This window comes from Xiphophorus hellerii, chromosome 1 (genome assembly GCF_003331165.1).
Source record: "Xiphophorus hellerii strain 12219 chromosome 1, Xiphophorus_hellerii-4.1, whole genome shotgun sequence".
In the NCBI taxonomy this organism is placed as follows: Eukaryota; Metazoa; Chordata; class Actinopteri; order Cyprinodontiformes; family Poeciliidae; genus Xiphophorus; species Xiphophorus hellerii.
Genome location: NC_045672.1, coordinates 10,830,290 through 10,850,618, shown reverse-complemented (window position 1 = coordinate 10,850,618; position 20,329 = coordinate 10,830,290). Strand labels below are relative to the sequence as shown.

Genomic DNA, 20,329 nt, shown 5'->3' with positions numbered 1-20,329 from the left:
CAAAGTTTGTGTGAATTAGAAACATGCAGTGACAAAGTAACCATAGACCAGGTTCAAAAAATATCAGGGAATTACATACAAAAATAAATAATCCAATATATATCGCAGAGGTATCCAAAGAGTGGGCGTGTTTATTAAGATTATTGTTAGATTGAGTTTCTGCAGTGATGGAATGAAATCCTAAAACATCAAAAAAAATATGGAGTGTAGTACATGTTATTTAACACCAGGGGGTAACAAAGAGCCGTCTTTTTTACTAGTCAGGTGAGAACAGCAAACAAAAAATAGTATTGACATTTCAGAGGTTAAAGTTAAGACACATTAACGTTATTATATTTTTGAAATGAGAAATTCAGAGTAACTGGAAGTGAAAGTCAAATTCCATTTTTTTTTCTCTAAAGCGTAATCCTCATTGTTTGTCGTCAAGTTGCTGGCGGGTTGTCAAATAAGCTTCGTCTAAGTTGCCGAAGTTGCTTCCTGTTGGACTTGTTATTAAGAAAAGCGTCGCTCAGCGGTAACTGATTGGCGCTCACCTGGAGTGACGTAAGCAGAAGAAGGCAGAGGAGCGAAGGAGCAGCGCGGCGGAGGAATACAGCCGCGTATCTGCTCAATCTGACCGCTACTGCGCCAGCAGCACCGCCGCATGACACACACTCAAGCCGAATAACAGCTGGAGTTTGAGGTGCACCTCTCACAGGTAAAGACGCTTTGTTTTTAACTGCGTGTCAATCCGCATCTATTAACCAGGGGAATGTGAAGCGGACATTTTTTTACCCCTTGCCACAAACTAATCCGTCTGTGTCGCGACATTGAATTTGTAAAGTAAGTACTGCGAGTTAACAGGAATTTCGCATGAAGCTACTAGTTTATTTACTTTCAGGGTTAGTGCGGCATGAAAACTGCGCTCAGATCTAATTTCCAGCTGTATGGTTAAGCATGGCTGTCACAACATGTAAAGAGGTGGGTTGTCTACTTAATAATAGGTTTATGAATCAGTTCCTGACTGAGCAGGCTGGAAACATTTATTAGAAACGGTGTGAGTTCATTTTCTTGTAACTTTAAGACAGTGGAAGGAGAAGTTTTATATGTGTGTGGGTTTTTTATGTGAAGTGGGAGTGAGACATGAGTCACTGGTCAAGTCCCTTCATATGACTTTGTAACTTATTTCCACTGAAAACTTGGTCAGATTTGAAGATGTCAGAAGGTCTCTGAGAAATTTAAGTTGAAGATTATTAATGCATCTGTTGGCTCCATACATTATTCCAGAGGCAATCCAGGTTTAATATCTTACATTTTGTTTTGCTTTTCTTATTTAGATTCCCCCTAATGCTGTAGGTGCTGAAGAACTGAGGAGACCCGCAGGAGGACACCATGTCCCACAGTGAGTCAGACAACTGCACGGACAACAAGTCCCCTAAAATAGAGACCCTCTTCTCCACAGAACTTCATATATACGAGCCAGGAGATGAAGGACTACCAACCGAGAAGCCTGCGAACACTCCAGTCTGAAACAGCCACCCCACAGGAAGACGAGATGGACAACCTGGTGGTACCGGAGCAGGTCATTCTGAGAACAGAGACTCCTGCAGCAAAGAAGCCTGAGACCCAAAAGTTGATTCTGAGCACAGAGAGCCCTGCAGCAAAGAAGCTAGGTACCCACCAGCTGATTCCCAAGAGCTTAGCGGTGTCAAGCCGACCCAAGAATCGTCACCACACCACCGTGGTGACCTTCCCAGTGGGACGGGAGAATTCAAACAGCGAAAACCACAGCCGTCACTCAGCGCAGGGGCCAGATGTTTCCTGGGACGACTATGACAGCGATGGAGACGGGTCTGCCTTCAGGAGGAACCGCAGGAACAAGTCATATCGGGCGGCGGTGACCAGCCTGGACATTGATGCCATGACATCCGAGACAGCGCCTAAAACCACTCTGAAACCCGTTGATGAAAACCGAGAAAGCAGTCCTGGTCCTTCTCTCAGCAATAGACGCAAGGTAGAGACAGTCAACAAAAATGTTATGAATGAAAACAGAAAATGCTTTTTTTTCCCCCTTATTTTTGCCACTAAGGAAGTTCTTGTTAAAACTTAAATTCTAGCCACAACTTAACCCACTAGAAAAACTTTTTATTTACACTGTCTGTCAGCTTACTTTTACCCTAGCAAATGGGAGCTGGAGGTACTGATCTTCCAGCAGTCTTGATATTTAAATACTTTTGCTTAGAGAAACTAATGTGAAATTTTATTGCAATTCGGTCCAATTCGTCAATTTAGTTTCGCTCTACTCTTCAGTCACAGCCAGAGTCGTCAACAGCGCTTGTGATGATGTTGAATTTTTCATTTCTCACTGGACCAGAGATCCAGAGTTTGTGCACGATCTGGAAAAGTCTCTAATTTAAGTATTTTCCAGATCTAAGGTTAGTACAGCCAGAAGTTTTTAGACGATACCCCCCATTGTCACAAGGGACGTATTCTTTAAACTCATGGTGAACTTTTGTAATTCTACTTTAAAATGAATTAAAATGTAAGTAAGTATAGAAGGTTTACATAACATGTGGAAACCATATGTATTCTAGCACAGATCTCTGAAACCTGTGCTAGAATAGTTATCTATTCAAGTCTGTGACTAAAACCCATAATTCATGACTGAAATAAAGTCTGTGCTGCTGTGTCCACTCTAGCGATCCCTGGGCAGAAAGAGGAACCAGCGTGGATCATTCAAAGATGGTATGTCCACTCATGAGTCACTCTTGTCTGCTTTTTCTAATTCGGGTTCCCGGAAAACAAATAGATTGGGAAATAACTGAAATGTGATGTTTTTTTTGTGTGTAAAACTTCATTGCTCATTGCAGACTTCCTTGAACAGAAAAACTTTCATGGCAATCTGAATTTGGGTTGCCATGAACCCAAATTCATGGGTTTTCAAATTCATGACTTTTCAAGTCTCTGAAAAGAGCTTGAGGCAGCAGAGAGGGACAGAACTGGAAAACCGTTCCTGGCATGATAAACACTTGTTTAGTCCTGAATGGTGGATACTTGACCTTTCCCTTCTGATTCTTCTTTGCTGATTTTAGGAGTTTTAAAAGGTTTTTCCTTTTCTAATATACTTATTGAGTCAGCTGCTCCAAACTAACCGAGACATGTCTCTAAAGAGCCTTCAGAACTGAATTTTATTAAACTGCACATGGCGTAAGTAGAAACATTAAGCTCCATTGTTGTTATTAGCAATCCTACAACTCGTGTTTTGACACTCGTGGCTGTGTTTTTGAAGTCCTTGAAAGCGAGGCTCTCCTTGAGACCTTATGGTTTTCTGCTGATGGCCGTTCCCTCCCCAGCGACACCATGCCTGTACCAGGAGATCAGAGAGCGCGGCCTGGACTCCACCCAGCAGGACGAGCTGCTGGAGGACTTTGTTGTGGTGGAGCCTCCAGCGGAGGACCACGGCATCGTGATGAAGAGCTATAAGCAAGCTCACCTCACCTGGAGCCAGTTACCTCAGGTGAACCTTCAGATTTGCAGAGTAAATCAAGTCGAGACTAAGAACTCTGATAAGAGCTTAACTTAATTACGCATTCTTCTACTTATCGGTGTTTCATACTTTTGCAGAAATGCAAAACAGGTTTGTTTTCTTGATGTCAGACTGTTAAAAATGTATATTTTGACTCGTATTAAATTAACTTTTATTTGAAAAATCCAGGCAAACGGGCTGGGGATTCACGTCTGAGTTCTGTTTGTGTCTTTTAAAGGTGCAAGAATCTGGTATTCTGTCAACAATCACACCTCAGGAGAGAAAGAGACAAGAGGTGAGATTGTGTCTTAAGTATTTCCTGTACTGCCTGTCCTGCTGCACAGAGCGGATGAATTCAGGTGTTACATATTTTCTTGTGCACAAGGCTCTAAAAGGGGACGCGTCATTGTCTCTAAAACGGTTAATTTAAACGTTTTAGATTTTTTTTCCCCCAACGTTCATATATGTAAAATTAGATAACATGAGTGAAACAAATTGCCGTGTTATATTTATTTCAGATTTTTGCAGACATGCATGGGCCAGTCACCAGCATCGAATTATTTTATGATAACGTATTGTTCTTTTAATGAGGTGTTTAAAGAACGTGTGAACAGATTTTTTTTCCCAGAAATGTGGAGCCAATAGAGAGGAAAGCATCTTTATCCATCTGTTGCTGAGCACTGGTGTTCAGCTGGCTGCAAGCCGTTTGGAATTATTTCCAGTCACAAAATAATACACATAATACTTGTGTGGAAAATCGTTTAAAGGTTTCAACATTGAGTTTAAAGATTAAATTTTTAAACTGTGAGAAACATCTGGACTCCAGGCCTGTTTGAACTGGCTGACCGAAGCTGTAGATCGACCCAAAAATAAAACTCACAGCGGCAGCAATTGTTCGTTTTCTTTTTAAAATGCACAGATTTGTAAAAACCGTACTTGTGGGAAATCTCGTCCGACTCTCGAGCGATATTTGCCGAGTGTCAGATTGATGTTAAAGCCAAAAATAACCGATTAGATCTGTTATCCTACATCTGCAGATAATGTCTGTTGACAGCAAGTTCAAACTCATTCTCATGGTGCCCAAGAAGCACAAAGAAACAGAAGTGGGTAGCCGGCGTTCAGGAAGCGTCTGAGTGAGAACTCAAAACACAACATTCCTCACTAAAGCAAAAGCCGAAACTGTCAATTTCAGCAACGTAAAACTTTGTGTGGGTGGATTTTTCTTTTTTGCAATGTGTCCTCTCCACTAGCCCAAGATGCTAATACCAAGGTCCATATTGTGTGCTGTGCTCTTGCTGAATAAAGCCACACCCTGCCTGTGTAATGGTGCTTTTACAGCCCTCTGAACAGGTGCTTGGTTTGCTGTTTGGGACCTTCAGTCGTCTCACACGTCCTGTTTTTTTTTTTTGTTTTGTTTTGTTAAAGAAATGTGCTCAAAAAGTTGAAGTATTTCAACTTAGAAAAGTTTTGGAGCATTCCTTTGAGGTTTGAATGTCATTTGAGACAGAACATTAAAATGTCGTCTTTATGCCCTTTGGTCCTCTCCGAGCCACCTGACCTTTAGAAGTAGAAATGTTGACCAAGGTGTGCTATGAGCATGTGATTTGTCCTCCAAACAGTCTCTGTGAGCCAGAGTGCCCTGCAGCTATCTAGCAGCTAAACACCGTTTTGCCATGACGTGAAACATCCAAATGCAGAATATAATGTTGCCTTTTCTTTAGGCGTTGAAACAGGAAGCTGAGAAAATTACCAATCACGCAAAAAAAAACAAAAAAACAATTAAGTTGAAATGAAAGATTTATTGCAACATAATTTTGGTTTCACAACACTTGGTGTGTTTGTGTGTGTGGTTTGTTTTACAGGCCATTTTTGAAATTATCACCTCAGAGCACTCATACCTGCACAGCCTTGGCATCCTGGTACGTCACTTCAAGAACAGCGCAGCGTTGAAGAAAACGATGACGACGACGGAGCACCACCACCTCTTCTCCAACATATCCGTCATCCTCACAGCCAGCCAACGGTGGGTTGGTCTTCATATCGATTACTGTACTGCATAATTGCTGTTAAAGACGTACTGTTTTCTTCTGCTTCTCTTTTTTTTTTATATAAGTTTCTTCACACTTAAATATATCATTAAACAGATTTTAAGATCTCACAAAATAAAAAACACAACAGTTACAAAATACAGTTTAGAAAATGTGATTTAATATATTTAGAGAATACAAACCTACCTCGCCATATGTGAGACACATTTCAAACTGAAACCTAATCAAGCCAATAAGCTTTTGTATTAACTGTTAGTGAGACTTTTACATTGCAGAACCTTTGGCCCGCTCCACTCAGTGGAACTGTTTCATTCAGTCACATTGAGAGGCTTTTGAGCACCAGCTGGTTTAACGTCATGCCACAGCATTGCAGTGGGATTTTCGGAGCAGAGTTTGACTCGGTAAATCCAGAACCTTCCTTTCTTTCTGAGGCATTCAGAAGGGGATTCTCCTGGCATGTTTGAGATTATTTTCCAGCAGTGTAACCCCCAGAGAACTTGACCTTGAATTCATGAAGTGATGGCGGCAGACTCTCCGTAAGGATTCTCTGCTAGGCAGCAGACTTTCTACTGGTTATGCCAATAGTCGTCTGGTACCTGAAGCAGCAAAGCAGTTTGTATTAGTTTTATGCCGGATGTAACAATAAGCACACAATCCAGAAAGTTCCACTTTTGTCTTTTTTTCTTTAGACCCTAAAGCCTACTTCTTATTAGATTTCTTGATCCCTACACCAATCAGGTCTAGGTGTGGCTGATGAAGTTGAACCAAAACATGTAGTTTATCATAATTAATGTATGATTTAATTGAGAGAGGTGATTATATTACTACATACAGTAGGCCTACGATGGTTTGGACGGCTCTTATTGCTTAGAAAACTGAGAAGTTGATTCACTGAAACATTTTTGATTTGGCAGCGAGAAAAAAAATCTGAGGAATTTGTAAGGGAGCAATTACGTTGTGCTGCAGAATATTTGAAAATAAGTTGAAGTAGCCGTCCGTTCTCAATGTTCATCAGCATTCGGATGGACCTGATAAGAAAGTGAGAAACAATAGACCCAGTGAATCATGCACCATTCACTGAGTGATTTTTATGTTCTCAGCTGAGGATATTGTACCAAGATAAAAGGAAAAATAAAAAAAAAACGGTTGATTTGAAGTTTCAGGAAAAGTATTTTCCCTCAGCGTGTCTTTAGTATCCTGTAGGCTCCATTAGCGTGTTCAGACACGCTGGCCAAACTAGTTCTGCCGCTCTCACTGGTACTCCTGAGCTTTGAAATGATGATGTTTACACTGGCATGCTTTGTTTGTTGTTTCGTACTTCAAGTTGAATAAGAGTAGAAATTCAGAACATTGTTGTGAATGAGAAGAGAAATACATTTTCTCCTATTTACGCCCTAACGAGTAAAGCGAAACCAAAGAACAGAATACCTTGGAAGCATCTATGGGGATAAATTAGAGAGACTTCCAGTTTCTGTGTGGGAAACTGTCGAGTAGCTGGGTCCTCGGGTGGGGCTGTTTTTATCTTGGTGTCATTTTACACGTTTTTGTTAGAAGGGACAAGACTGAGAGTTCTGTCTGTTTTTTTTTTTTTAGAAAGCCTTTAACAGATTTGTGATTCTGTAAATCTTTTAGTCTTCATTGATGTATCGCAACAACTGTCAAAAACTGTTGTGACCAATGTCATTCCAACCGTAGCAACAGTACGAGCTTTAGTTGCTAGCTAATCTTTCAAAGCAATGTATGTAATATTAAACCTTGAGTTACACAATGCATGTTGAGGTTTATAAAGTTTATAACACACCTTGAACTCTTTTACATTTTATGTGCAATTGTAAATGTCAGTGTGTTTTATTTGGAATTTATGTGATTTAAAAAAAAAAAAGTAGTGCATAGCTGTGCAAAGAAAGGAACATGGTTCATGGTTTTCATATTTTAAAATATATCTACATCACTTTCAGGCTTATTGTTGATTCTGAATTTAACGTGGTTATGTTTTTGATCCATGGTAGCTTCAGCTCTATCAAGACTTTCTTGTCCTCCAGCAGTTTTAGTCCCAGGACTGGCTTCATCCATCTTCTCATAAGCTCAGATCCGGGATGGTGCGTTCAGGGTGATCGGCTGCCTCAGTAACATTTTGGTCTGATCCGAGCACCTTCTCCCACATGCTTTCTGTCTCGCCCTCATGGAAGATGACCATATCCTCCTAAACTTGACTTTTGCAGGACATCCTTTGCTCAACACCCAAACCACAGGTCTCCTAGTAACTCATGTAGGCCCTGAAATTTAGATCTAGAAGTGACCAAACCATTAGGAATAAAACTGCTGTGTCATCTGCTCTGCTGATTTGTCTGTAGAAGAACCGAACTTCATTTTTGCCTCAACATTAACCTGCCTCTTTTACGAATTTTAGCTTCTTTACGGATCTTGAACAACGTCACAATGAGCAGCTGGTAATCCGGGACATCAGCGACATTGTTAAGAACCACGCAGCACGCCACTTCGCTCCTTACATCGTCTACTGCTCCAACGAGACCTTTCAGCAGAGGACGCTCCAGAAGCTGCTGTGAGTGGCGGAACAACCTCGAATAAGCCAATGACTTCATGCAGCGGCGCATGAATTTGAGCTGAACTTAATTTTCGTTTTTTATTTTTGTGTTTCACAGGAATAATAACTCTGCGTTCAAAGACACCCTGAAAGAAATTGAGAGAAATAGTGAATGTGGAGGCCTTCCCATGTTCTCGTTTCTCATCCTGCCCATGCAGCGTGTGACCAGACTACCACTTCTGCTTGATGTCAGTTCGGTCTTTACTTTTGTCGTACGGTACAATACTCTAAAACAAGAATTACTGTGCTCTTTTTTTTTTTTTATTAGCAGTAGAGCACAAGAAAGAATTACAAAAAAATACAACAACAAAAAACCCGTAACATGGATGTTAAGTTATGTATAAAAACCATAAAATTATTTTTTTTGTGTGTGTGAAGAAATGATCAACTATACATACAGTACAATTACAAGATTTTGGCACACATTGGTGGTGCATTTCTGTTGACAAATCTTGAATCCTTCAATGAACAAAACTTTTTGCGTGTTTGTGCATACACTCTTTCTGCACTGATGAAAATTCACTCACCTCAGGATGAAAAATGCCAAGATATTTTTATTATTATTTATTTAGCCACGGTCAGGTTGGTTTGGATCATATTTCCCCCTATAATAAATGTAATTATCATTTGAAAACTGTTTTTTTGTATTTATTTATATTACCTTAGATATCATTTTTTGGGGGGACTATTTCTGTCATTTTTTTCTAATAACCCAAATTTTGGGAAAGGACATCTAAGTTTTTGTATTCCACTGTAACATAGGTAATTTGACTATGAAGCATTTTATTTATTTTCTTCTGTTTGTGTGCTTGTTCATCCTCAGACAATCTGTCAGAAGACTCAGGACCAGACGGCGGAGTACTTTGCTGCCGTTTGGGCGCTGAAGGCCATGAGCAAGGTTCGCATGCTAAACCAATTCAAAGAACCACCGTGTCCACGCAGGTTTATCCGTTTTGACAGGATTCTGATCACTGTTTGTGCTACAATTATCATGTGAACAGTTGGTCACTGAATGCAACGACGGAGCAAGGCGGATGGAGAGGACGGAGCAGATGTACACCATCCAAAAACAGATGGAGTTTGGAAAAATAAAGGTCGGACGTTCAGCCATCACTGTGTTGTGAGCAGCTCGATTCGGATAAGTGTATCCATCGTCGTCTTGTCCTCGCAGCCATTTCCCCTGGTGTCAGCATCGCGATGGTTGAAGAAGCGCGGCGAGCTGGCCGTCTCCAGCGAAGAGCTCAGCCTGTGGAGGGCTTTCACCAACAGGAGCTACTACCTGTTCCTCTTCAACGACGTGCTGATCGTCACCAGAAAGAAGTCGTGAGTGGCAGTCTTTTACAAACACAAAGCGTCTTCGAACCAACACTCGTAATATTATTAGCATACATTTGGAAATTGTGTCGCAACGTGTAAAAAGCTTTTCCAGCAGCCGAGAAAACACAAATTTACGTTAAAATCCTAAACGTTAAATTTTAACAATTTCAACAGGAAACTGAAGCTAAATGTAACTAAAAATCTTCTGATTTCACATTTTTATCCAATTTTCTGAACGTTTAAAATATTTTTTAATTTCTTAACATAAAAATCTCACTAAAACTGTTCATATGTCATTTATTTTTAACATTTATTTTTAAGATTTTTAACATCTATTTCGTCTGAATTATGAGTGCTGTTCCTACAAAAAGTAGCAGAATATGTGAAGTGAGTTTAAAAATTATTTTACGTAAAAAATGCAATAAAATCACAGAAGTATGACATGAATTTGATGCCCCTAATTGAAATCCTGTGGAACCAATTCATCTAAGTAGTTTACAAAGTTGAGCTGAGTGTAATCTGGTCTCAGCATAAACACATCTATTGTTGATAGGATAGGTTACTATTAGTGATGTGCTGCACAACTCTGCCCCTTTGTCACAAACTAAATACAAGATGAGTGAAAAGATGCTTTGGTGAGACCAAAATTGTCCACCTTTTTGGCCAACAGGCTGAGCGCAAAATAAACTGAGCTAAATGGACATGGAGCCACAGCTTCACTTGAGTATTTTAGATCCAAACAAGCATGTTAGAATGGCCTACTTAAAGTCCAGTCAAATCCGACTGCAAATTTGCGAGAAGACAAATGCTGTCCATCCTTTCTGATTGAGCTTGAGCTTTCTGGAAAAGACAAATGGGCAAAAGTGTCTCTCTAAAAGTCCAGAGTTGGTGCATCAAACACCTGCAAGGGATGCATAAAACTGTGCACTACAATTTCAGAAACTTTTTCTTTTTGCTTTTTATAATTTAGCTTAATTATGTTGGTGAAATCAAAGGAAAGCACATTGAAGTTGAGTTTGTAGCAGGACAAAATGTGCAAAAAGCAGAATAAGCACTTGTAAGCTCTGTGTCCCACAAAGTGTGGATTTATGAAAAATACACTTTGGTACTTTTTTTTTTATATCAGAAATTGACTCTTATCACACCAAACTACAAAAAAGTGGAACATATGGAGCAACTACAGGCAACATTTTACAGCTGATAGTCTTTCGTGGATGTTTTGGTTGTCTTGGTCCCCTGTGGCGAGTTGAACAGTTCCAGCTGCTTCCAGGGAACATCGGGAAAGAGGAGAGTAAAGGGACAGGGAAAGGAGTGCGTGCATACCTCAGATTCTTTATTCCTGCATTCAGCTTGTCAGCTTGACTGACTTCAGCTGTCTGTTTTGAATTAGGGAGGGAGAAAACAATGTGAGCTCAGACAAAGAAATTGCCCACAACACTGCAGTCATTAAAATGTCTTTAAGTCATCTCTGTGACATCTGTGTTCAGGAGGGAAAAATGTACAAGTCAAGGCTTTTTAGGAGAGTCGAGAGAAATGTTGCTTGCGCCACGCTGTGTCCTGTCTGACGTTGCTGTTTTGCAGTGAGGAGAGCTTCGTGGTGTTGGACTACGCCACTCTGGATAACGTCCAGGTCGAGTTTGGGGAAGACGCCGATGTACGGACGTCGCCCAGCAAAAGCAACTCCAACTACCTTTCCTTTTAAACTGCGGATGAGCAAGAACAGCGAGGGGAAATTAGAGCAGATCTCTCTGGTGGCTGACTCCAGGTACTGCAACCCTTATGATTTCTTCAACTCCTGCTGATAACCAAACTTTGGCGGAGGGCCTTCTGAAATTAAGGCCATCGTTTTATCCTAGAATGATTATCCACAGATCTACAGAGTGAATAATACCGATAATATCAGCTGAACAATTCCTTATACATGTCCGCTTGTATTTCTTAGAAGCCACATATTTTGTCTTTGGCTCCCTCTGTTGACAACATAGTAGCTGCAGTTCGAGATACTGCAACATCTGTGGTTCTTTTTTACGAGAAACAGACTTCATTGTTATTCCTGCGCTCTCTTTTGCCAAGGGTGGACCGGGCACGATGGATCACTGCTCTTAAAGAGCAGAAGCAAGAAGGGGTCTTCACTTGCACAGATGGTAAGACTACATGCTTTGATTACAGATGGGAATTTTAATATATAAATATACTTTCCAAGGAATCCGTGTGAAGTTTCAGCAGATGATTAGTCTGTTGTTATGCAGATTATGAACCCCTTAAATCCTAAACAGATGGGTAATATGCTTTGCCTCATGGAAAGAAAGAAAAAAAGAGTTGCATTCAAAGCAAAATTATTGTTATTCACTTCCACTTCTCCCAAGCTCTCCGCTCCAGCATTGCGTCTGCTCCCAGTGGTTTTGGTGTTGGTCCTTTTATTAATATGTATTCATTTTAACGGGATGCTTTTATTATGTCATTTCAATGCTGTTAATGTTTTATGGCTGTCACAGTGACACTATTTCATCTTTGAAACATTCTTCCCTACTTAAAAAAAGACTTAACTATTACACTAGACTATTATGAAGGAAAAAAATAATGCATAAATGTTTGGCTATGGTCGAAAAGAAAAACTAATGAGAAGCTTTGTAGAGTTGCTTTTTTTTAGTTTCCAAGGATTTCCCATCTGCTCACACTGCTAAAGGTGTCAATACAATTTATTGACCAGAGCATCACTGTGGATATCCAAAAAAAAAATTAAAATACTGGACTAACTTAAACCCAAATGGTGTCAAGAAGAAACAAACCTCAACCAACTGAAAGCTACTATTAAAAGGAGCTGATTCCCTCTGATGTCCTCCATTAATGCAGTAATTCATCATAAGAAGCTTCAATGTATTAAGTGCATGCATATATATATATATATATATATATATATATATGCATATATGGACATATGTTTCATTAGTGTGACATCACTGTATGTAAAATCCTTGTTCTTATTGAGTTATCTAAATTAAACCATATAAATCCTGAAAGTTTATCACCGTTTGCTGAAAGAATCTATAAAATACACTTGTTTCACTTTTTCAATTAAATTGCAATAGAAATGCACCTGCTAAATTGATTCACCATCAATCAATGAGTCATTTATCTCAGAACGGCTGACATTCCTGTTCAACGGGAATGTGTTTCAGGTTTGCCGCAGTATGAAGTCACCAAAACGCACATGCCTAAAGAACCAGACGAACTCGGCCTGCGACAGGCGGAGGTCGTCATTGTTCTCCAAAAGGAAGAAGGTGAGGCCGTCGCAGCTGGGCTCGGTCTTTACGTCGCCTTCCGCTCGTGTCTTTTGAAATGAACACAAACATCTCGATTTGCCTAGAGTGGTGCTATGGGGAGAGGATGCGGGACGGAGAGAGAGGCTGGTTTCCTGCCAACTGCGCCACGGAGATCACAGATCCCACCGCCATGGAGAGCAACGTGCAACGAATGAAGCGTTTGCGTAAGGAGACCAACGTCTGAAGCGGCTGCAGCACGCCACTGGAATAAGACGCTGTTGAAGGCTAACATACACTGCACTGCTGATGAGTTACTCTAAGCCCTGGAAGTCCATTATCACAGACTGAGATTCTGTTCCCTACGTAGCATAATGTGCAAACACTGACCTCACACGAGATGTTGGGGTTTGTTCCTCCATTTTTCTGACATTTCTTCAAATGGTGCCAAATGTGGTCGAGTATAAAGGAATGAAGACAAGGTCAGATCTTACAAAACGTGACACTCAAATTTAAACATCTACTTCATACTGTAAAAAAAAAAAAAAAAATCTGATATTGTTCATAGCCTGTATACTTGTGAAAAATAAAGAGACTCCAAACAGTTTTCCTGGTTTCTGAAGATTTATTTGAGCTTGCATTTTGTTAAAATGTCTGAATACATAAAAAGTTATTTAAAAATGTCAAACTGACCAGATATCAAATTTCATTTTTTTTTTTCATCTTTAAAAACCATTTGGTGTAAAAACTTAGGACATATTTAGAAAAACATTTGTTGTTTCCCCAAACTGTTTTGTAGCTGTCACATAAAAATAATGGGAAAAGAAAACACAAGTCTGCATAGATTCTGCAGGCAATCAGTGGTAATCTGGTCAAATGCATGGTGCAAGCTTGTGACGGTCTTAGAGTCAAATCTTTATTGCTCAGATCTTGGTTGATGTTTCTTCTTGTTGACAAACGAAAAAACTGTAAAATAAAAAAACAAGAACAGGAGGCAGAAACTGAGTCCAACAAGGGCTGCACAAACATTCAACATGGTTCACAAATGTTTCAAGCGGAGAAAAAAAAATAAAAAGAAAAGAAAACTCACCCGGACGATGGTACAAGATGGTAGGTGCCGGTGTGCAGGTCTTTTCCTACTCAGCCCCACCCTGCTGGGCCTCGGGAGCGGACGTTTTCTCTGCAGATGGGTCACCTCCTGTCTTGGCCTCTTTGTTTTCCTGGCCGGGTTTGCCACCGGTCTGTTGGCGTCTGCGGCGGTAGTTGTAGTTACGACGGTAGCGCCGCTGGCGGGGCTGTTGATTCTGGCCTCCTTCGCCGCCCTGATTCTCCTTGTCTTCCTCGCTGTCCCGCACTGGTCTGGGACGGGGGGGACCCCTAGGTTGCGCAAGACGAAGTTAAATGTCAAGTAGAAACCCCCCCCCAAAAAAACAACAACAACACACAGTTACACAGGACAGCATGCAGTTCTAGAGACTTGTACAACACACAGCAAGCAATTTCTGATGATAATGTCACTTTTCTGGTGACGTGCGTCGTTTACTGGCAGCTTATGTGAGATTCTTTAATGTCATTTTTTTTGTTAGTGCAATCAAACTTAACACCAGCACATGCAAAGCGTTTCAATCCTGTCACCGCTGTCCTCTGCCAATAAAGCCCACATGCAAACCTTGGTCTGAACCTTGGTCGGAAGCCTCTGTAGTAGTTCTGCCTCACTGGTTTGTTGCCCTGGTCTGGACCTCCCTGGCCTTCGTCACCCTCACCTCCCTGAGGGGCACAAAGAAGAAACCGAAACAAAAGAAAAAAATCCTTCAGAACTTTCAGAGGAGAACATGGTGACTTGGTAATGAAAATGTGGAACTTTGTGTCATATCAATTTTGCGGAAATGTGGGGCCTATTTGAGAGCATCCAAGACCCCCGATACACCAAGATTTGTTGATCACAACCACGTGATTGTTAAAGAGGAGAGGGTGGAACAAAAATCAGGAGTTCAGACTTAAGTTATTGATCAACTGGGTGCCTGCTTCAGGAGAGTAGCCCTCTGGCGGCGTACCTCAGTCATCTCTCCGCGTGGTGCGTTGGTGTACGGGGGCCGACGGCCGTAGCGTCTACGTACAAAGTATGGCGGGTAGCGCCGTCTGCCAGGGTAACCTGGTCTGCGCTGCTGTTGCTGCGAGTCTCCTTCGGGGGCGTTCTCTCCCCCCTCTCTGCTCTTGTCGCGTCCTCCGCTGCCGGGCTCGCCTTCGTCGCTCTGGTAGTTCTCTGGGTAGTCTCCGCCGCGGGGAGGGCCCCTCCTTCGTGGATAGCGCCGATAGCGATTCCGGTCTGCAGCGTACTTGCTTCCCTGGACTGCGACACCTCCTGGGCCAGTGACGTTAGCTGCCTCTGCTCCCTGGATACATTGGGACACATTTTCTCAGTGATGTGATGCTTTTTTTTGGTCTATAAGCAAAGGTATCAACTCTACATTTTATAGAGAAATAAATAAATCAAAGAAAAGGTTACCTTCTCTCCCTCAACTACGTCAAATTCCACAGTTTCTCCATCTCCCACACTGCGGAGATATTTCCTTGGGTTGTTCTTCTTAATGGCCGTCTAAAAAAATAAAGAGCTTGGATGAGAACTTTGTGTAACTGTGAATATATATGTATATATCTATATTTTTTTAAAGGTAGAAATAAAGAAGCTGAAACATACCTGGTGTACAAAGACATCCTCCTTTGTATCATTCCTAAACAAAAAAACAAAACAAAACAAAAATCATAGAAGTTAGTGTCCTGTTGAGCCACGCAATGCAATGTCTCTGTAAACGGACTTGAACTAAGCCAGCAAGGATTAATGTAGTACTGTAGGTGGCGACAGTATGGACACAAGCAGAAAACATAATCTGGTCAGCTCTGTGAGCAAAGCAAAACTCTAATAGGATTGAGAACAATCTTTCAGCCACTCGTACGCATTATATTAGAAATCTCTTGGAAGAACGGGTGGGTGGGTGCGGGCGGCTCTCGCTTACCTATTGATGAAACCATATCCATTCCTGACGTTGAACCATTTGACGGTACCCAAGACTTTTGTTGCTGCAAGGAAATTAAAAACAATCTAGATTATTAGACAGCCTGATCTTCTTCTGGCACAGAGTTGAAATACACCTGCTACTTATTGAGTCCAATTAAAACATTTTGATAACAGGTGACTGACTTATGAACAAACCTAACCAAGGCCATGCATTATGTGAACGTTATATTTAACTCCCAACTGCCATTCTTATTATAGACCTGGATGCTTGGGAATACCCGGCACCAGCTGCTCTTGGAGTGAGGCATGAGCCAAAGTTTGTAGAGGGAGAACCCAACATGTGTTCATTTAAGGATGTAATATTATACACACCTTAGTTATGGGCTGTTTAGTGAAGCATTTCAGTGACAGACTAATACTAACAGCCATGATCACCTAAGTGTTGACCAGTGTTACACAAGAGCAGCCACGTTTCAAAAAGCAGAATATCTACTTTCACTTCTCTTCCCCCCCCCACACTAAACATTTTATATATCCAGATCTTTACCACTAAAATAGACTTTTAAGAATCATTTATTCTATCAAAAATAGATCCTCCACCTCCCCTCCCAGCTGCTATAAAATTAAGACTGGATAACTCGCCTTCAAATGTTACCAATTTAGTCTAATCTCTTGCCTATTTTCAATTTATGGGCTAAGGAGGACCATATATGGAACATACACACTCATTTATGTGTTTAATGGTGTCTAATAAAATATATTCAAAATTATACTTGACTTCTATTGAGTCAAGTATAAAAATCTTATATCTTCCTAAACATTGTCTTGGGTTTAAAAGTATTGTCAGGGTGCCTATATTAAAAGAGTGTGCGCTTTTATTTATTTTTGTTCTGGTCCACATGAATATGATCAAATCTTTACATCTACTTTACATTTCCTCTAGTCTAGTCGTGTTCACTCGCACATTATTGTTTAATTTTTTGGTCTGCCGTCGCCGAGCTAACGTACCCTTCTTGTTTAACCTGATCTAAACACAACCCAGGATCTGAGTGGTCACACGTGGTAGAACCGTACCCGGATGTGTTAGCATAGCCATGTAGCTGAGAGAGGCTTTGAACCATGTGGCTGGAGTTGAGCCAGCAAACAGAAACTAACATAACAAGCAAGCTAACTTATATTTGGGCCGACTTTTTATTTAACAGGTAATAAAAGCGACTCGATATGTTACGCTGGTTTGAACGAAAACACCACCAAAGGGGGAAATAAGTGGAAACCCACGGCGGACATTTTTTGGGGGTGGCCTTTAAAGCCTAGAAGGTAGCTGCTATTAGCCGGCTAGGCTAGGGATAGCATCTTTAGCTCGGGTGATGGAGTATGTAGGCCAGACTGGTAGCCCAGAAAATCGACCTAAAATGACATGACCGTTGACATATATATATTTATATGCGTTAGTAAACTGCTGTTAATCTGGCATTCTGACCAGTTGGAAGGAACAAATTTTTGTGTCGTGAATATTTTGGATAAAATAATTCAAAGTGAAACCAGCAGGCTGTTTTTCGAGTGAACAAAGGGATGGTTAAGCAGCTAACATTACTAGCCTATGTAGTTGATATGAAATAATAAACACAAGTTGGCAAATTTACTTGTAATCACCTACAGCCGTTAAACTTCAACCTCCGGGCGGTTAGCCCACAGAACCTAACGTCTGCAAACCGTGTTTCCGTTTCCATATAAACACGTTGGCTTTGATAACGGCTACAAACGTTTCCTAACGACCGTCCATGTGACGGCCGACTGGATGGACGAGTCTATCGAGCGGATATCTGACGCAGGGAGGCCGACGAAAGCACGGCTCAGATCCTCAAACTAAAGTAATGAGCTCTCGGACAACTGACAGTCCTCTGAAAAATGTTGTAACAGATATGTCAAACGGCTAATTTCAGAACTCAGAAAAGATTTTCATAAAAAATAAAGCTACAGCAATGTAACTCTTAAATCTCCCGACACTAACGCTTTAGCTACTACACGAAAAATATTTTGACATCGCCGAAGAGAAAATACAAAGACTAATATAATGCCAACATTCTAAATAAAACAGAAAAAAGTAGAAAACAGTGGTTATGTTCGTTAAATTTCTGTCCATTTTGTTCAGTACCGAGGAACTTAACGTTTATGCCTCATTAACGTTACATTTAACGGCAGTCTGTAGTGGTGACAGTGGGGATCGCCCTACTGTAACAGAATCCACGTTAGCAGCCTAGTTAGCTCAACTAGCTTTGGCAGCCTTACCGATGACCTTCTTATCCCCCGCTGAAGCTGCGGCTGCCGGACTGGATGGGCTCTCCGCATCCGCAGCAGGCTGCGGAGGTTGTTGTTGTGTCTCGGCCTCGCTGCTCATGCTTACTACTCGTTGGTAATGGCTTCAGCCGGCGGCGGCTCTCTGCTATTTTTCCCGGTGCTAGATGGTAACCTGGGCCGGCGGTGGTGGGGGCTTACTGCCTTCGGGCTCTCAGCTTTCCTCTTTCCGCTCCCGTTGCCGATCGAACTGGGCAGAACGTGTAGATGTGCCGGGGAATGATCACCGTGGAAGTCCCGCCCAACTCTTCCTCTGATTGGCTGGAATGTGTGACGACTAACATAAAGTGTTTTTAATTGGCTAGTACAACTGTCATGAAAGGGTTTCCTAAAAGGAGATTATACTTGAAAATTTTCAACACTCCCTACATATACAAATCAGGTAAGGATGGCAATAAGGAAGTGTCTGTCAGGTAGTTTTGCAGCGTTGTTTATACGTGGTACAATAATTGCCCAAACTCTTAAACTCTTGGGATTAAGTGAAGCTACTAACCACATTTGGAAACAGTACCAAACCAGACATTGCATGCACAAGTAACAGAGAAAACAATCTGCATGAAAGATTTTAAAGTCCCTTTAATTAATGACAGGATTTACCATCTTATAAACAGCCCTTAAAATTAACAGCTATGCAGCATTATGAAGCATCTAACCCCAATACAGCCAAATCACTTAAACTCAGTATACACAAACTATCAAATTATCACAACCCTTGAAGTTTCCATTTTGTCACATTACTAGAAACATAAATGTATTTGACAAGGATTTTATGTGGTAGACTGACACAAATTGTTAGCAGGGATTCTTAAATATTTCTTTCAACAACCTATTTTGTTTTTTACACTCTTCTGTAAAGGCCAGGTTTGTGGAATGCACCATTAATTATTGTTCTGGGGACCGATTCTTCTCACATGAGCTGTGGATATCTGCAGCTCTTCCAGACTAACCGTGGCCTTCTTGGCCAGCCAGGTAAGGTGAATGGGAACAGTTTGAGATGATCAAAGCATTGGATTTTTTCCCCCTCAGAAATCTGCTTTAACTTCTCCACCACTTTATCCCCTGGCCTTTATAGCGTATTCCTTGGTCTTCGTGTTAATGTTTAATCTCTGATGCGCTCTTAAGATTTTTTAAGCCTTAACAGGACAAGTTATAATTAAACTCATATTTGGAGTACAATTTCAAATTAAATGACCTCTAAAGGCAATTGGTTGCACTAGATTACATTTTGGAGCATGGGAATAAAATGGACAGACTGCTGTGTGCAGACTTCTCTGATTTCTTTCTAAAGAATTGTAGAAACTTTGCAAATTAAAGAGCTTACTAACGTGTGCTACTTTGTGTGTGGCTTTCATATAAAGTACATTGAAGTGCTTGTAACAAGACAAAATGTGTACAAATTCAAAGGGTTGTGAATACTCTTGCACGACACTGTAGCCACATTCATCCATTCATTCATTAACAGACTGGTGTTGCTCAAGATTTTCAATCTATAAATTTAGTCTGCAGAACATATTCAGCCCAGGCTGAATTTTTGCATGCCGCTTCTAACATGTGTTGTACTTTCTTAAATCTGTTGTAGTGATGTCTTTGACACCAATGAAGTTCCTAACAGAGAAATTGAGGACCCATCATCAGAGAAAGGCATTGCAAAAGTAAACCAAAGCTGACATAACTCAGAGTTGATAGAATGACTTAATGACTTAATTTTTCCACTCAGTATAAATGATAAAAGTCAGCCATCTTGTGTGAGTTGGGAAAACTTCCTTTTTCTCTAGCAAAGAGTGAACAGCCAATAGTACCCGCTTACCCTCCCACCCCTTCACAAACATTGTCATGGTAATTAAAGCTCCACTGGCACCATTTACAAGCAAAGGCCGACGTGTGAAGCTCTGCTGTAAACTGCAGAGCTCCGCTCTCTCTCCCACACACAAAAATGAGCCTCAGAAAGCCTCCCCATGGAGAAAACCTCCTTTCAACAAAAAGAAAAAAAGAAAACCCTCTTCCTGCCTCTATAAGAAGAGAGTCTCCATCTGAAAGGATCCTTTTGTGCCAAGAGAAAGATGTTCAAGGGGAGTATGGGGGAGGGGGGCTTGAAGCTTGGATTTGGCTGGGATAGAAGGGGTAGCCATAAGTTCAACAGAGGATTGCTTGGCACTGGAGAGCGTGCTCTAATTTGCTCCATGGATAAGGTTGACATTAATCCCGCATCTCCTCAGAGTACAA

General features: G+C 41.0%; 2 protein-coding genes and 1 long non-coding RNA gene across 6 annotated transcripts; 2 read left to right on the top strand and 1 right to left on the bottom strand.

The window, feature by feature from the left end:
• Nucleotides 1-845: 845 nt before the first annotated feature.
• arhgef16 (Rho guanine nucleotide exchange factor (GEF) 16) lies at nt 846-13,559 on the top strand. Its single transcript, XM_032571360.1, is given in 17 exon segments — nt 846-960; nt 1,317-1,473; nt 1,475-1,993; nt 2,679-2,724; nt 3,333-3,496; nt 3,744-3,800; nt 5,368-5,528; nt 7,964-8,116; nt 8,217-8,346; nt 8,982-9,056; nt 9,160-9,252; nt 9,330-9,481; nt 11,057-11,171; nt 11,173-11,240; nt 11,549-11,619; nt 12,655-12,756; nt 12,843-13,559. Coding segments are annotated over 16 exon segments (2,148 nt in total). The 5' UTR covers nt 846-960; nt 1,317-1,371; the 3' UTR covers nt 12,983-13,559.
• LOC116725407 (uncharacterized) lies at nt 9,488-11,021 on the top strand. Its single transcript, XR_004340397.1, has 2 exons — nt 9,488-9,625; nt 9,797-11,021. It is a non-coding gene; the product is annotated as an uncharacterized LOC116725407 (long non-coding RNA).
• Nucleotides 13,341-18,316, bottom strand: ybx1 (Y box binding protein 1). Of its 4 annotated transcripts, none has more exons than XM_032571388.1 (8): nt 18,041-18,316; nt 15,750-15,813; nt 15,434-15,467; nt 15,242-15,331; nt 14,790-15,128; nt 14,405-14,502; nt 13,826-14,112; nt 13,341-13,700 (listed from the first exon to the last, which is right to left on the bottom strand). In XM_032571388.1, exons 1-7 carry the CDS (start codon nt 18,147-18,149, stop codon nt 13,872-13,874), a joined length of 975 nt encoding a protein of 324 aa, XP_032427279.1. In that variant the 5' UTR covers nt 18,150-18,316; the 3' UTR covers nt 13,341-13,700; nt 13,826-13,871. The 4 variants fall into 4 exon arrangements, with proteins under 4 accessions (XP_032427279.1, XP_032427298.1, XP_032427289.1 ...); XM_032571407.1 differs by having other exon boundaries at nt 14,853-15,128; XM_032571398.1 differs by having other exon boundaries at nt 14,417-14,502; nt 18,041-18,315.
• Between the last annotated feature and the right edge of the window lie 2,013 nt (nt 18,317-20,329).